This window comes from Sus scrofa, chromosome 1 (assembly GCF_054392235.1).
Source record: "Sus scrofa isolate SSC_HxYL_T2T_F1_AM1 chromosome 1, Sscrofa_HxYL_maternal_Yorkshire_Landrace_v2.0, whole genome shotgun sequence".
Taxonomy (NCBI): Eukaryota; Metazoa; Chordata; class Mammalia; order Artiodactyla; family Suidae; genus Sus; species Sus scrofa.
The window spans coordinates 280,522,088-280,539,315 of record NC_139383.1 but is presented as its reverse complement, the minus strand read 5'-3'; the positions used below and the strand labels follow the sequence as shown (position 1 = coordinate 280,539,315).

Sequence of the window (17,228 nt, the reverse complement as noted above, 5' to 3'; positions counted from 1 at the left end):
AGCCACAGCAACTCTAGAACCTACACCACAGGGGATGGCAACGCCAGATCCCCAACCCACTGAGTGGGGCCAAGGACCAAGGCCCTCGTCCTCATAAATACTAGTCAAGTTTGTTACTGCTGAGCCACGAGGGGAACTCCATAGAGATTCTTATACTAAGCAAAGTCCCTCAGATGATAAAAAGACAAATGCCATATATCATTTATGTGCAATCTAAAATATGACACAAATGAACTTAGCTTTTTTTTTTTTTGGTCTTTTTGCCTTTTCTAGAGCCACACCTGCGGCATATGGAGGTGCCCAGGCTAGGGGTCTAATGGGAGCTGTAGCCGCCAGCCTATGCCAGAGCCACAGCAGCACAGGATCTGAGCCGCATCTGCGACCTACACCACAGCTCGTGGCAATGCTGGATCCTTAACCCACTGAGCGAGGCCAGGGATTGAACTCACAACCTCATGGTTCCTAGTCAGATTCGTTAACCACTGAGCCATGCTGGGAACTCCGAACTTAGCTATTAAACAGATTCACAGACACAGAGAACAGACTTGTGGTGGGGGAGGGGGATAAAGGAGGGAAGGACTGGCAGTTGGGGATTAGCAGATGCAAACCATACAGAGTGGAACTACAGAACTACAGAGTATGGATAAACGAGGTCTTACTGTAAAGCACAGGGAATGATAGGCAATATCCTAGGATAAACCATAATGGAAAAGAATGTGAGACATGTATACCCACGCATAGCCGACTCAGTGCTGTACGGAAGAAATTAACACAATGTTGGAAATCAACTATACTTCAATAAATTAAAAAGCAAAAGAGAATGAGGGGCAGCAGAAGCCCTTTGAAGATTTTACTCCTCCTGAGGGGAAATGGTGCGGAGGCCCAGACTGCTGCCCGGCTCTGTGTCCTCGGCCACCCGCAGGCCGAGCCAGGATAGACACAGGGCTGGCGCCGGGTGTGGGCAAGGCCTGAGCTGGCCCCGGCCGGGCTCTGTGTAAGCAGCGGAAGTGAGCAGCCTCAAGCAGCTCCTGGGCCTGCAGCCACTGCAGCCACAGGGACCCGTGACACTGGCGATAGGACTGTGATACCAACGAACAGAAAGGGTAGGGAGGGTAGGGCTTGACACTGCAGGGTGACCTCAGCTCTAAAGAGGGTCCCACCAAGAAATAAGTGTTGGTGAGGACGTGGAGAGAGGGAACCCTCGCGCACTGCTGGTGCAGCCGCTGTGGGGAGCGGTACAGAGGCTCCTCGAAAAATTAAAAACAGAGCAGTCATATGATCCGCTTCTGGGAATTTACCTTGAGAAAAGGAAAATGCTGTGTCCCCCTGTGTTCACTGCAGCACTACTCACAACAGCCAAGACATGGAAACGATCTAAATCTGCACCAATAAAGAAAACATGGTATATATAGGACAGAATATCCCTCAGCCACAAAAAAAAGAATGAAACCTTGCCATTGGTGACAACATGGAGGGCCCTTGAGGGCATTATGCTAAATAAGTCGGACAGAGAAGGACAAATACCACATGATCGCACTCATGTGGGGAATCTAGAAGCAACAAAACCAAGCTCACTGCACAGAGAACAGACTTGTGGTCGCAGGCAGGGTGTGGGGGTGGGCAAAGCGGGTGGAGGACGTCAAAAGGCCCCAACTTCCCGTGCGAAAGAATGCAGCCCTGAGGGTGTGATGTGCAGCATGGGGACTGCAGATCACACCCTACTGACTATCTGAGGGCTGCTAAGAGAAAACCTTAAAAAGTTCTTATCACAAGAAAAAAATGTCTAACTATGTATGCTGTTATGCTGCCCATCGCTTTGCCCTATGTATAAAGACGGAAATACGGCTGCACCTGAAGCTAATGTTACGTGTCAGTTATACTCAATAGAAGAAGGTGGGGAGATGGTCTCTGCTCCCAGGGCCATCGTGAGGGTGGGATGAGCAAGGGCAGGGTAAGGGCCGCCTGCCCCAGCGCCAGGCACGTGCTCGCTGCGCTTTTGTCAGCTACATGGGAGAATCCATCAAAACAGCCCCCCGGAGTTCCCGTCATGGCGCAGTGGTTAACGAATCTGACTAGGAAGCATGAAGTTACGGGTTCGGTCCCTGCCCTTGCTCAGTGGGTTGATGATCCGGCGTTGCCGTGAGCTGTGGTGCAGGTTGCAGACGCAGCTCGGATCCTGCGTTGCTGTGGCTCTGGTGTAGGCCAGTGGCTATAGCTCTGATTGGACCCCTAGCCTGGGAACTCCATATGCCGCAAGAGCGGCCCAAGAAAATGGCAAAAACACAAAAAAAACAAAAACAAAACAAAAACAGCCCCCCTTTCCTGCTAATGACCAGGACGCAGGCCATGGCCTGGGGATCTGGACAGAAGAGCACTGCGCAGCTGCAGACCAGGCAGGAGGCCCTCAGGCAAAGTCCAGGACAATACCGCCACCTGGCGGCTGATCCGGCGCATCGCGGCAGGAAATGTTCCCTCGCAGGCTCCACAGGCACCCACCATATCTGCCCTGGGCTGGGCTCGGGGGACAGGAGACAGCCCCACAAGAGTGGCGGGGGACGGATGAGGGCACGCCGGGGTCTTAACCCAAATGGGCAACACAGGACAGACAGCAGCTTGAGAGACAGCGTGAGTGCATTTCTGCCATTGGCTGAGGGTGGCTCCTGAGGAGCACATGGGGGTGTCGCCTAGCTGAAGAGACATAGAACCAGGAATAAAGGGATGGGAATTGGAAGCACTTGGGGGGCAGGGTAGCTGGAGTTACAGGTGTGGAGATGTTTCAAGAAAGGCACACGGGGTCAAAAGACAAGAGGACGGGCCTGGCACTTGACCAGGAAGGGAGGAGGGAACCAGCACTGAGAATGGCCCTGGGGTGGAGTGGGGTGGAGGGCAGAGGGAGGGCAGCAGCGCCAGAGCGGCACAGCTGGGGGCGCAGTCTTTAAGATCTTGTGGTGACCCCGGCAGGAACAGCTCTGGGGGGCTGAAGGGTCAGGAGAGCGGGGCTGATGTGGACAGGTGAGTGTGGGCCCTTATCAGGGCTGGGAACCGGGAGGCACCCGGGAGAGATGCAGGCTTAGAAGAAGCTGTCAATAGGAGGCTGACCACTTTAATGCACACAGGTCCTGACCCAGTAGGTCTGGGGTGGGGTCTGAGATTCTGTACCGTCAACCAGCTCCCAGGTGACCTGGGCTGTGGGTCTGGGGGCCAGTTTAGACAGTTCTGTGGCCCACTAAATAGGACTTGGGAGTGGATGTGGATGGGAGTAGGCAGAGGAAGGGCCAGAGACGTTAGGCCTGAGGGGGTACAGACGAGAGGGTGGGGAGGGGCTTTGCGTGGCTGCTTTGAGGCCATGCCTGGGAGCCAGCTGTGGGCTGTGTCACCGCTGCTCCTTGGGCATCTCTGCTGTGCCCTGCTGGGAGGGGCTCTGTGCCAGGCTCCCGGGGACGGCAGGAGTGCACAGCGGGCAGTGGGGCCTCCTTGATGTCTGGCCAGAGAGCACGTGAAGGGAGATGGAGGCAAACTCCCAGATGACTCATCAGAGGGCCTGGTCTCAGGTCTGCAGACCTAGGTGCTGCCAGAGGTGGGCCCAGAAAAGGGCACCTTCAGGTGGCAGGATGGGTGGGGGAGAAGAGGGTGCAGGGCATTTCTGAGCCTGGGCAAGCAAGGGGCTGGCCAGCGTGGGAGTGCCTTGGTGGGGAGTCATGAGGCCAGTCTTCGTGGCCAGGAGTAGGTACAGGGCCACTGGGAAGGGAGGGGGCGTGGAGGGCCTCCTTCAAGGATAAACTACTGAATCCCTCTTTCCCTTACACGCTGGGGGGGGGGGGGGCGGAGGGGGAGAGGCAGGGAAAAGTCAGAAGCACACACACTGCCATTTCCCGGTGCTCAGTCGAGTCTGTCACAGCCCCCTCGGGGAGGGCCGGGGACGGTGGCGTGCAGATTGCTGTCCCCCCAGCCCTGCCCTGGAGATTTTTCCCTTTTTAGGTTATCTTGGCTGGAGAAAAGCACTACTCCCCCACCTCTTGTTTTCTCTAACTCCCCAAATGAAATTTCAACATATGTCCCCCGACATAATCCCCCTTAGGCTGCGGATAACCCTTCCCACAGCCGCTGTCCTCGGCTGGGGATTGCTGGCCCCAAAGTGTTTGCCCAAGAGACTAGGGCCGCTTCTGGAAGCCCTCTCACTCCCTTGGGCAAACAGCGAGTACCTTTGAAGGTGGATTTGGGCCCGGATCTGTTTACTCAAGACATTAGTCTCCTGCATACGGAAAACCTGCACTCGCGTACAAACAGCAAATCCTTTTTGAATTAAAAATATTTTCAATTAAAAAGCATTTGGGTCCGGAGCTGAGTGCGGCCGAGCGGCGCCGCCACAGCGCCCTCTGGTGGGCAAGAGCACAGCAGCACAGAGCTGGGCAGCCTCTCTGGGAAAGAGCCGTCACTGTCAGGGGCTTGCAGGGGCCTTCCTGCGCCTGGATGGCCTGCCCATGGCAGGAGACCCTGCCACCAACGCATCAGACCTCTCGAGCTACAGAACGCGGTTCCCAGATTTCAAGAGCCTTTTGTCACGGCGAGGCCAGTGTCCCGGCAGTGGGAGATGCCAACCTTGGGTTTCCAGCCACACCTTGGAAGCAAAGTCATTCTGGCCCCAGCCTCCTGCAGAAAGGGGGAACCAGCCCCACCCTGCGCTCGCAGAGATGTTGTGAGAATCACCTTAGACAATTCGTGTGAAAGCACCTTGAGGGTGAAAAGCCAGCCCCCTGTGTGCCTCAGAAACAAGGGTTTCCCCCAAAGCCAGGGCTGCCTGGGCCCTGCCCGGGGTAGGGGCACTTCTAGTTTGACTGGCATGGCGGGGCAGGCATCAGTGGTTTTTTTTTTTTTTTTTTTTTTTTTGTCTTTTTGCCATTTCTTGGGCCGCTCCCGCGGCATACGGAGGTTCCCAGGCTAGGGGTCCAATCGGAGCTGTAGCCACCGGCCTACACCAGAGCCACAGCAACACGGGGTCCGAGCCGCGTCTGCAACCTACACCACAGTTCACAGCAACGCCGGATCGTTAACCCACTGAGCAAGGGCAGGGACCGAACCCGCAACCTCATGGTTCCTAGTCGGATTCGTTAACCACTGCGCCACGACGGGAACTCCAGGCATCAGTGGTTTTTTAAAGCACCCAAATGATTTTAATGGTTAAGCAAGAAGAGAACCACCACCTGAAAACTTTTACTAAATAAAACAGGAAGAAAAAAGGCCAGCATATCCCCTTCCCTCCTGGGGTCTCATAATGATCCGTTCACTGAGGGGGCTGCAGATGAGAAAGGCTGTAAGGGATCATTTTCAACAAAACCTGAATTTGGGGATGGGAAAGCTGAGGGCCTGGAAGGATGCGGCAAGGGCAGGCCTAAGGGAGCCCAGGCCGGCCTCGGAGGACAGGTGTCAGGGAAGTAAAGGAGCAAAGGTCCCAGCCGAGGAGGGTCTGGCTCAGGGCTGGCGCGACAGTTGGGTCCCCGGGGCAGACGCGAGGTGGGTGAGGTTCGGAGAGTGGCCCTGCCCTCCCCACCGCCTGCCTCTCCCAAGCGGCTCCTGGCACCTGTCCTGGCCAGGGGCCCAGGCTCTGACCCCGCTCTGCTCTGTGTCCCGGGTTCAGGCCTCTGGAAACGTCAGCTGTGGGCAGCTCCCTCCCCTCCCTCGAGGGCTCCATGTCCTCCCATCTGCCTCCAGGGGAGCCAAGGGGCAGGGGCCACTGCGAGGAGCAGGCCCTGAGAGGCCCCGCGGGGCCCGGTCCCTGTGTGCTGGGAGAGCTAGGAAAAGGCCACGGAGCACCAGAGGGGAAGGGGCGGGCCCGAGGCGGGGAGGCTCGGCGCTGTCTCCTCTCTTCCCGTGGGGGGTGCTCATTTTGAACCTGGATTATGTTCCACAGAGACCCCCGCAAAACTGGCAAAAGGGGAGGCCCAGGGCAACAAGCCCACAGCAGGGCTCTACCCACGGCAGGGCTGTCACGTGCAGCCCGGGGCTCAGGGGACCCGGAGCAGGGCTGTCGCCTGCAGCCTGGGGCTCAAGGGAATGTGGGAAGCCAGGACCAGCCCCCAGAGCTGGGAGATTCGAGGTTCCCCCTCACTTGCTGAGAGCCCACAGCTGGGCCTGGAGGTAGAGTTCCCGCATCACTGCCCACAAGCCCTGTGTCACTATAAGGGGGCAGGAGGGGCAGGGGCTGCCGGGTCCCAAGTCAGGATGCAGGGCCAGAGTCTTCACACCCTCTGAGGCTGATACCATTGCCCTTCCCATGACAGGTTAGGAAACGGGGCTCAGAGAAGGGAGGGGCCTGACCGAGGCCACAGGGTGGGGACACAGGCGGGTCCCACGAGCCCATGGAGGGGTCGGAGCTGCACCTGCGAGCCTTTCAGGCAGCCGCTGTTTTCCCCCGACTTCCCCATTGGGCTCCACAGCCCTAACCCGAGTGCAGCAACCCTGGAGTCAGCAGCCCTGAGCCCCTCTGAGACCCACCTGCTCCAGGAGCAGGGACCACGTCTGTATGGGCACAGCGCCCGGCAGGGATGCCCAATGAATGAGTGACCATGCCCATGCAGCCCTTGTGCCACCAGCTCCCTTCCATCACCCTCACCAGCACCCCTCTCTCCCTCTCTGCTCCTGCCCTGAGCCTGGGACTCCCGGGAGTGGACGGCAACACCCCGTGGCACCCCACCCGGCCTGCCTCCCGGGTTCCGTGCCGGGAGAGCCTCCATGGACATCATGGGTTCAGAAGCACCTCCACCTAGGATCTGACGGGGCATCAGGGAGCGTGAAGTGACTCAGGCCTTCACCCCGTGAAGCCCCAGTCTCCTCCAGCGGATCTCTGCACAGACCCTTCCCACACACGGCTTCTCCAAGCTCCCCTCCCTCTTCTGGCCAAGGCACCTTTGCACCTTACTGGGTGCTGCTCCCTCTGGGATATTCTGCGCCCCCTACCCCCTGGGGGATTAACCAGTAACCTCCAGGGCCTCACACCACTTTCCATCCCCCTAAAGCGCGAGGTCGGGATGGGGTCTTGGCCATAGCTGTGGCCCCAGAGCCTGGTAGAGGTTGTGGCCCAGAATAAATGAATGAATGAATGATGGATGGATGGAGGGTACAGGACAGGGGTGGATGGGCAGACAGGTAAACGGGTAAAGGACAGAAGACAGCTAGCCTAGGGACTCAGTTCCCAGGCGGGGGGAGGTCACTCTGGGTTTCTGTCCTTTGTGAAAGCAGCCATGGGTCTTCCGAATTCCCACAGCCTTCCAAGCATGATGGTGTGATGGCCCCTATCTCGTGGGATTTAATTCACGGAGGAAAAGGGCTGATCCCAGGGCTTGTCCACATCACTCCTGTGAATGGTGCAACCAGAATTTTGTGATTTGTGGGTTTTTTTTTTTTTTTGTCTTTTTGGTTTTTAGCGCCGCACCCGCAGCATATGGAGGTTCCCAGGCTGGGAGTCCATTCGGGACTGTAGCTGCCGGCCTACATCACAGCCACAGCCACACGGAATCTGAGCTGTGTCTGTGACCTAACCACATGGCAACGCTCAGATCCTTAACCCACTGAGCGAGGCCAGGGATCAAACCCACATCCTCATGGATGCTAGCTGGGTTTGTTAACCGCTGAGCCATGATGGGAACTCCTGTGTGTGTATTTCCATGCACAGACACGTGTGCATGGAAATACACACGTGTGGTGTTTATAAATAGTTATAAACACAGAGAAGTTGAGGCTCTGCATAAAACACCAATATTTTCCAGATTTTGTAAAAAAAAAAAAGGGGGGGTTTATGGCGATTCTGGACCTTCATTCTTGCACAGCAACCATTAGCCTCACACAGGTGAACGGAGGATGCTTGCTTTAGAGAGACACGTGCTTTCCAGTTTGCCGCAGTCCCCACCCCTCCCTATGAACTGCCCCGAGTGTCAACTGCCATTTTATCACTGGGCTCTATCTTGGCTACATGTGTGGGGCTAATGGGGATGAAGTAAGCAAGAAAGCGGGACATTTCCTGTAACCCAGGAAAATGAAAGACAGACCGAGAAGGTCACACATTTTAAGGAAAAAGGTGGGAAACACACTTTGCGGGGAAACTGAGGATTGCTGCGTGCTTAAGAAAAACACAAAATGAGTTCTGCTTTTCCTGGCTGCTCCCTAACGGCGGGGCCGGCAGGCCCAGTGCACACCTTGGGGGTCCAGCTGGTGACTCCTGTGTGGGGGCTCTGGGTGGGGCCGGGCACAGATGGATGCCCTTGCCTCTGAAGGAAGGCTGTTTCTGTGTCTGCAAACAGCCCCGGGGACTGTCCCTCTGGGCATTTGTATTTTCTGCCTCCTGGGTTAATTGTGGAAAATGTCTGAGACAACACTGCTTTCTGGCACCGATCTGAGGGAAAAGGAGAAGCTACGGGGTCACGCTGGGAAGGTGCCCGCCCCAGGCTTCATGCTCACTTTTCACCTACACGGCAGGTAAACTTCTAATTCTGGGGGTATTACTTGAAAACTCGGGAGCGGGGGTGAGAGTTCCCCAAACCATAATAAAAGGACAGAAAAATCCTTTTCTGATGGATTCTCAAAGGACCGAACATTCATCTTGACCCTGATTTTGCACGAGCCAGGTGCAGATACACCTTACGATGGTACCCGGGCAGGTAATGTGTCTGCCGGTCACCCCTCTGCTCCACCTTCCTTCCAGGGGCTCAGCCTGGCCCTCCCATTGACGTGACGAATGCCCTGGGCCACTGCGGAGCAATCTGGGCGGCGGCTACTTGGCTGACAACGCGTGGCCAACAGAACCAAAGCGGGAAAGAGGGTGGTGGGGGGAGGGGGACCCTGAGACGCAGAATTAGGCACTCTATTAATATAATCGACCATATTAATATGCCCGCGGAGAAGAAAAAATGATTATCTCAATGGATGATTAAAAGACATTTATCAAAAGCCACCATCTAATCCTGATAAAAACATTTAGGAAAATAGGAATTGATGGCTAATTTTTTAACATGATAAAAAAAAAAAAAGGTATGTCTATATATAGCAGGCCAAAATGCAGCATTACGGGTTAGTACTGAAATTAGAAACTTCCGCTCAGACAAGGAGCGGTGACCCGACGGTGCCGCGATGCCAGGTGGGGGCACAGGATGGGGTGCAGGAGAAGGTAGCTTCAGCGTTTGCAGACAACAGAGCCACCGGCCTGGGAAACCGAAGAAGAACAGCTGAAGAACCATCAGAAACAATGCAAGGAGTCCGTGAGAGAGCCAGCCCCCAAAGGTAAATGCCAAGGTCCACGGCTTCTTGAAATAAAAGTGACAGAAGACAAAATGGAAGAGAAGATCTATTCGCAAGAGCCGCAGAGACACCCAACGCCGAGAAGAACCTCAAAAGCAGTGGGCAGGCTCTCCAGAGAACGGCCTTCCCCTCGGCTGGGCCTCTGCTGCTGCCCAGCGCCCTGCTCGGCTGAGCCTGGGGGCAGACTTTTCTCCGAAAAGGCTCACCCATCCTCCACTAGCCTCTAAGCCCAGGGCAGTTACAAGGAACATCTAGAATGGTGTTTCTCCCCTGCCCCCGAAAAGATGCAAAAGTTCAGCTGGAAGAATAATCATGTGATTATAATTAGGAAAATGTGGGGGCGGGGAGACGGGCGCGCTAACTTTATCACAGACCAAAGCTCAGCATAAAGTTGGAGTTCCCGCCGTGGCGCGGCGGAAAGCAATCCGACCAGGAACCATGAGGTTGCAGGTTTGATCCCTGGCCTCGCACAGCGGGTTAAGGATCCGGCATTGCCGTGAGCTGTGGTGTAGGTTGCAGAAGCGGCTTGGATCTGGTGTTGCTGTGGCTGTGGCTGTGGTGGAGGCCGGAGGCTACGGCTCCGATTCCACCCCTAGCCTGGGAACCTCCATATGCCACGGGTGTGGCCCTAAAAAGAGGGAAAAAAAAAAAAGTTTATCATAAAGCAATCGGATTCAAAGCAGTGTGGCCACCATGTGAAAAAAAAGCACTGAACAAGAAAAACGTCCACCGATCCACTTACAGATAGAACAGTATGATAAAGACAGCACTTAAAACTCACTGGAGAAGTCAACAGTGTTAAGAAAACTGGCAAACACTTAGGACAAACTAAAGCTGGTTCTGGTTCTTAAGCTCTGAGTAAATTTCAGACGGATTAGGCAGTTGAAAAGTATTTAATATTTTAATATATTAAAATACAAAAGGGGATGAGAAAATAGGGGTGAGCATTTTTGTCATCTTCTAAGTATGACATGAAGCCCCAAATAAAACATGGAAACAAAGCCAAAATTGCCCATGAAAAATTACCAATGACCGTATGGCAGAACATATCACTAAGAAGGTGAAAAGCCATTGGTTAAAGTGTGTGTGTGTGTGTACACACACATGACAGAAAGAAGGCTGTTATAAAGAATTCAAAAATGAATGAAAAAAGTTAAGCTCATAGAAAAAAATGGGCCAAGGCCACAAACAGAAGAGATTCGCGCAAGAAATACAAATGGCCAAGGAACATGTGAAAAGATGTCCACCTTTAAATGCCAGAGATGCTTAGCGATAGTGAGGTGGTGGAGACAGGTACCCCTGCCACACCACAGGCGGGGGGTGCGGGCGGTTTGAATGGGCTTTTGCTCTTTTGAGACAGAATGGGACCATCATGCATTCCTCTGGAGACAGACCCAGGGGAGCAAAGACGAGGAAATATACTGCAGTGGTGTGATTGTGAGTAATTGGAAACAACTCAAAAGTCAATCCACAGTGGATTTTGGAATAAATTATGCCCTGATCATAAAAGGGAAGCACATGTAGTCATTAAAAAGAACGAGGTAGACCTGCGTGAAATGACGAGGGAGGCTGTGCAAGATATACTGGTCTGGGCGAAAGCGGGACACAGAGTATTCTGTCCGGTGTTGAAGCTCGGTGATGCTTGTTTGTATGTGTGTGGGTGTCTCCCGGGGTCGGGGGAGCGGGGGGATCACGGGAGCCTCTCGTCTCTTCCACGTTTCTGTAATATCTGCATCTTAAAACACATGTGCAAAACACTAAATCGATTCTGATTGGCAGGGTAGCTGCTTAGGATGATGAACTGCCCACGACATCTGCCACAATTTATGGGAAGAGAACTAATCTTATCTGTGGCACCAAACAGTAGTTCCCAAGCTGCGGTCAGGTTCCTGAAAAGCCCCTGGAGCGGAGGTCCCCAAGCTGCTTCCCACCTTTCAGAAGAAGCCTTCCATTAAACTAGTTCATTGGGTTTCTTTGTTTCTGGCTGGGATTTTCTCACCTTAGTGTGAAAGCTCCAGGAGAATTTGGGAGTAGCTCTGTCATTGAGCAATATAAAAAAGGGGAGCAGACCACGTGAACTTCTAATCAATTAACTGTTGTTAATAAATTTATAAATGAAGCAGGCAAATTTCTTTCCTAAAACATATCAGCTTCCTGACTGAAAAGAGAAAAAAAAAAAATGAGGATGCTGGGTGATGAAATGTTCAATCTCACAGAGACGCTGCCTTATTTCCTGCTGCAGTTTATGGCCTGACCACTAGATGGTGCAAGGGGATCACAGATTTTGCAACATCTCCCTCCACAAAATGCTTTTAACATTAAAGCACAATGAAAGCTTTCCCAAAAGTCGAAAGAATGAACAATTGTGCTGGGATATGAACATTTTGCTTTTATAAAATTGGGACGCTGCCATTTCATTACTGACTCAAAACTCTTCTGCCTCACTTTCTTCCCGCTTATGCAGGTCCCAAATCTAATCTCACATTCTGGAAGGGCCTGCAGAATCCCCTGCAAAGTGCATGACCACAAGTTGGATTCAAAAATTCTTTTTACCTCGCGATGCCAAATGTGTTTCCATTAATTTCACCTCAATGCCGTGACGTAAACGCTAGTGGAATCAGCCCCAAGCTAAATAAGCAATAAGCCCCATTTTTCAACACACAAACACATAAAGATGTCAGCTCAAACTGTTTACTAATTAACACTTAAAAAGACACAAATTAGATATGCGTGGCTAAGAGCAATTATAATCAAGACGAATTTCTCTAGTCATTTGGGAACTGAAAAAAATGCCTAATTGCTGGAACCAATGTTTTAAAAACTGAAATCACGCCAGTTAGCAAATATGTTCATTTAAAGAACATTCCACGTGACTACACTCTTGAGGATTGACTACAAACATGAGAACAAGGAAAATATTTAGGTATAAAATTAAAATTTTAAGCTCCTTTAGATTTATAACTTCTTCATTAAATACATCTGCAAACAGCAGCCCATAAAAACCTGTAGCAATTAAGTGGTTAAATGGACTGCCTCCCTTGTCAATTTTCAGGGAGTGATTAATATTAGATCGTCCCTTTACTAATTAGACTCTCCCTGTCTTGCAGCCTTAAAGTCGAGTGAAAATGGAGGCTCTCTGCTCTACCAGGAGGTGCGGTGGGCTGACGACACCCCCGTGGCCACGTTTTTGAGTTGTGGTGCCCCCGGAAGGGAGGGTGAGCTCTGTGGTTTTCCACGGGAGGCGGCGGCAGTGGGGAAAGGGCTGGATTGCCGTTGGCGCCTGGTCCTGAGAGGCTTGCAGGGCTGTGCATGCAGCAGGGAATCCACAGGAGGCCCTGTCTCCTGGCCACCATTCATGAGACAAGGGGAGAGCGGTCTGTGAGGGTGGGTGGGCCTCGGGGGAGGGTGGGGTCCTGGGCAGGGACAGGGGATAAACGGGAGAGGTGCCTGAGACACGGGAATTATTTTCGAAGCTGCTGCCCGAACTGAGGAGCTGGGGAGCTCCCACCCCGGCTGCGATGGGGCATCCATCAGATGGAGAAATGGGGCGACTGCTTACAAGGGAAATAAAGAGCGGCAGAGACGGGGGATATTTATATGCCCATCTTCTCACTCCGAGAGAAGATGCTTCATCACAGGGGTCGGCTGTGAAATTACACTTTCCCTGACTCTCAAACAGAGAGAAGCTTTTGTTTGGGCGACGGGGAGGACAATAAGGGCCTTGCTGGACCCAGTCCTCCGGGGCTTCCATCACCCTCCCGCACAGCCACCACACGGCTGCTGCCCAGGGTGAGGCGGGCAGGTCAGGGCCAGGAAACATCCCCCCCCCCCCCCCGGCTTTGCTGCCCACAGCTCCCTGGTCACCTCCCGTGCTGAGAAGAGATGAGCAAAAACTCACATTTTGCCTTGGGGCACTGACACGGCAAAGCCCCTGCTCTGAGTGGTGGGTGGACATGGATGGCAGGGACATGGCTGCTGCAGGACGGGGGCCAGGAAGGAAGGAGGCTGCGGCCACCAGCGGGAACCAGGGGAGTGACAGCTTTCAAAGTAGAAATCTGTTTAACCTCGGCTTTGTTCACGACAGCCCACACCACCTGGGGGGCATTTAAAGACTCCCTGCCCCCCACAATCTTGCCCTCCTTGGGGGTCTTTCATGAAATGTTCCCAGGCGCTGCACATACCACAACTGCTACCCGCCCCCGGAGGGCGACAGCACGGCTGCTGGACCAGTGCTCCAGCCAGGGTGGGGTCCTCAGGGCCTGCCCTCCAACCTGGGGAGGGGGAAGCCGGGGGACTTGACCCAGGGTCCAACCTAGGTGGCAGACTTGACATGCTGCCCTGGGGGACTGGACTCGAAATCCGGGTCCCCTCTACTACACCACGTTGCTGCCGCCGTCCACACCGTCCGCCAATGTCCCTGCAGACACCGCCGTCTACACACCCGCATGGAGGTGCTCGGGTCCACACCACCTCCCTGCCGGCGGGGCTGAGCGTCACGCTCTCCCTTGAATGCAATAGATTGCGGGGGGCGGAGGGGGGGGCTGGAGGTGCACTGCCACCCACTGGGGTGACACCTCATCTCTCTACATCTCTTGGGCGTGGCAGCCTGGGGTCCATGGTGGGTCCCTGCTGTGCTGGGGGGCACCTGGAACAGTGCTCCCAGGCTGGCTGGTGTCTCCTCTGGTCCCTTATCACCAAGCTCAAGGCTGAGAGGGTGATGGGGCTAGATTGTGGGGTGACCTGTCTCCGAGGCCAAACGGCAGTGACAGGGCCAAGGCTTAAATGCAGAAGCATCCCTCAGGCAGGGCAGGGAAGTACAGTTGAAGTTGGCAGGAGGGCAAACCCATGCTGGTCCCGGATGGGGGCAGTGTGTCGCCTTCAGGGCTGCAAACTTCTACTTCCTTTTCTGCCAGCGGCCCGCCCGAGCCCAGGTGTCTGCCCTAAGCGGGGGCTGACAACACCCCCTGGAGGGCCGGGAGGGACAAGGGAGGGGAGTGCCTGCCCAGCACCAAGCAGCACCGACAGACGCTGGGCTCTCCCCACTGCCTGGGCAAGGGGGCCAGTGCTGGTCACGGTCAGCCCTGAACCCAAATGCGGGCTCCTGCCTTCCTGGGGGAGGGAGCCTGGCTTGACTGTGTAAACATGAGTGAAACCGATCCCCCAGCCGGGCGCCCCCTGCCTCCAGGCCGCTCCCCAAGCACATGCCCCCTGCCCCAAGGGAGGCAGACTGGCTGGGAATGGGCAGGGGCACAACCATCCCGACCAAGGGGACCTCGAGCTGCTCAGGGCCAAGCCAGCGGAGCCCGAGTGTGGGGCCGGGGGCGCGGGCACAGCTTCTCCTCAGCCTCCAGTTGAGTGGCTAAAAGGAACAGGTTCCAGTTTAGCTCTGAAGAAAATTCCCTGACGTTGCTGCCCAAGAAGGAGCCCGTTCACCCAAGTGTGTGGATGTCAACGTCCTAATCAGCGCTGCACGCACGCGGGTGGCTGGGGTAAGGCGACTTCCAAATCCTCAGCGGAAGCAAAACACTCCACGGCATCGCCCACGGCGGGGATACTTGTGATGGTTGCAACTGTCTCCTCGTTTCTAACAACCCCCCCCCCCCAACCCTCGCCCTTGGTTTCCCTAATTTTTTTCAACAGAGAACACAGATGTGTGTTGTTTTTTTGGCTTTTTGCCTTTTCTAGGGCCGCTCCTGTGGCATGTGGAGGTTCCCAGGCTAGGGGTCGAATAGGAGCTGTAACCACTGTCCTACACCACAGCTCACAGCAATGCTGGATCCTTAACCCACTGAGCAAGGCCAGGGACTGAACCCACAACCTCATGGTTCCTAGTTGGATTCGTTAACCACTGCGCCAAGACGGGAACTCCCAGACATGTGTTTTTAACCCATCACTGAAAACATGGAAGCCAGCCAGGCTTGGTCACCACCCGCGAGAGGGCAGCGCTCAGGCTGCAGTGGGACAGGCTGACACTGGCTCTGCTTCCCGTGGACCAGAACAGTGGGAACCATGACCATGGCCATGACAGCAGCCGTGATAACGGGCCAGCAGTAGCCCTGCCTGGCAGGTGCTGTTCTAAGCCGTTCCCGTGACTGTCTCAGTCCAACCATCAATGCTACGGGATGTTTTAATGACTGCTTTGACTTTACAGAGGAGGACACTGAGGCACAGAGAGGTTAAGAGGAAGAGCTGAGGCTCTGCGCAGAGCGCCTGACACCAAGGCGACGTATTTCAACCAGACACATTTTCAGCCCTTCAGTGGGGAAGAGAATTAAGAGAATTGAAGGTGGCTCTACACAGGGGCTCTCTCCTATGTCATGAAGGCCCAGTGGGGGTCAGAACTCAGGTCGAGGGGCCTCCCGGTACTGGTGTTCAGACCAGCGCCTGGGGGCAGGGAGCTACCGGAGGGCATGTGGGGTACAACACGCCGGGTCGCGATCTTGGGCAAATTTCTTCACGTCTCAGCCTCAATCCCTGCCCCACCAAATGGGGAGGAACGATGCCCCCTGGTCAGCGTGGGGTGAGAATCAGCAATGATGAAGCTGATGTCAAGCCCAGGCCCAGAGCCGAGCGCGTAGCAGGTGCTTAATAAACAGGGCTATGGACGGTTTCAGCCTGGGAGGGTGGGAGGTGAGAAGGGGTGACTCTCTCACGGCTGCCCTGTCTCTGGCACTCACACCACCGCCACAGCCATGGGTGCTTGCCGTCTGCGGCTCTGTGCTCATCTGTCCATTTCGTAGTCACAGGATAGGTTCCACTGTAACCCCAGCTTTAAGCGGGGGAGGGGGGGTGACCCACCCCTCAAGTCCACGTGACCATGTTCATCCTGAAAGGTCACAGGTCGTGCCCCCGCTTCACTGCCCGCAGCCGGAGCAGGCCCTGCCAAGGCCTTCCCTGCACACTCGCTGGTGCCTCCCCACCCGGGAGCCCCACGCGAAGGCGGTCCGGGAGCAGGGCGGCCACGAGCCGTCCCGGCCACCTTCCTTCTGAGCAGGGCTGATGCGAACTCCGTGCACATGCACATGTCTGAGGTGGTGCCCAGACTTTTCCCCCTCAGTTTACTCACTCCCCCAAATCTACAGATGACAGTCAGGTTGGTTTTCATGATTTACTGAAAAGTCAAAGACAAAGGGGGACTTTTTTGTCTTGTTTTTGCTATGACAGGTCTAGAAATTTGTTGTACTACATTGATTCAATTTTGCTTGATTTCAGCCATCTTTCAATAATGCAACCGGCTTCTGCTGGCTGGGTATACAGGAGAAAACCCAGAGGAACTGAGAATATTGAAATGGTTCTACCATTTCCATCTTTGAGACAAATGTGCCTCTCAGAGGAGAGCTGGCTGCAAGCATGTGACGGCTTAACAACCGTCTATACATAAAAGACGACACACACGCTAACGCTGTCTTATGAAAGCGGGGAAAACACTGCCGATCTGACCTCCAGTTTGATTCCATTATTTCAACTCTCTTTCTTCCGAGTTGTCACATGCACTCCAATCTTGGATTTCTTTCTTTTTTATTAGGAAAACATCCAAACTCTTTCGAGCCAGGCTGCCAGTGGGGTTTGCCTTATCAAGCGCAGCAGAATGTGTCCTGATCCTGTCTCTAAGTCATGAAGCAGCTCGGACATTTTCCCAAACCCGCCTGGTGGCAAATAATAAAACAGAAGGAGGAAAAGCCAAGTCTGTGCCCACCTCTGCCCCCTACCTTCCCGAAGATGAGATATTTTCTTAAAAAAAGAAGCAGAACGGATTGTTCTGTCATGTAAAACCTTCTGACTTATTACTTGAAGTCATAAACACATTAAAAGTGAGTTTCTTTTCTAAGAAATAAATTTGAGGGCAATGAAAGTGCCTTTCTCCGAGGATCACCCCACACCCAGGACCCTCCTGTTCCTGGAACAGACCCCCAACAGGGCTGAGCGTGCACTGGCCAGAC

At 54.3% G+C, this 17,228-nt stretch overlaps 1 protein-coding gene across 14 annotated transcripts in view; it reads right to left on the bottom strand.

Annotated features, from left to right (window-relative positions):
- The window catches only part of MVB12B (multivesicular body subunit 12B), a 492,693-nt gene that overhangs the window by 6,169 nt on the left and 469,296 nt on the right, over window positions 1-17,228 (bottom strand). The window contains exon 10 of one of the 14 annotated variants that reach the window (XM_084996568.1): window positions 11,966-16,934. The exons of the other annotated variants lie outside the window; for them this stretch is intronic. Within the exon in view, the coding sequence (XP_084852694.1) occupies window positions 16,896-16,934 (39 nt within the window). The 3' untranslated portion in view covers window positions 11,966-16,895. Of the gene's footprint in view, window positions 1-11,965; window positions 16,935-17,228 lie in introns of those variants that run through there. 14 annotated transcript variants of the gene reach the window in all.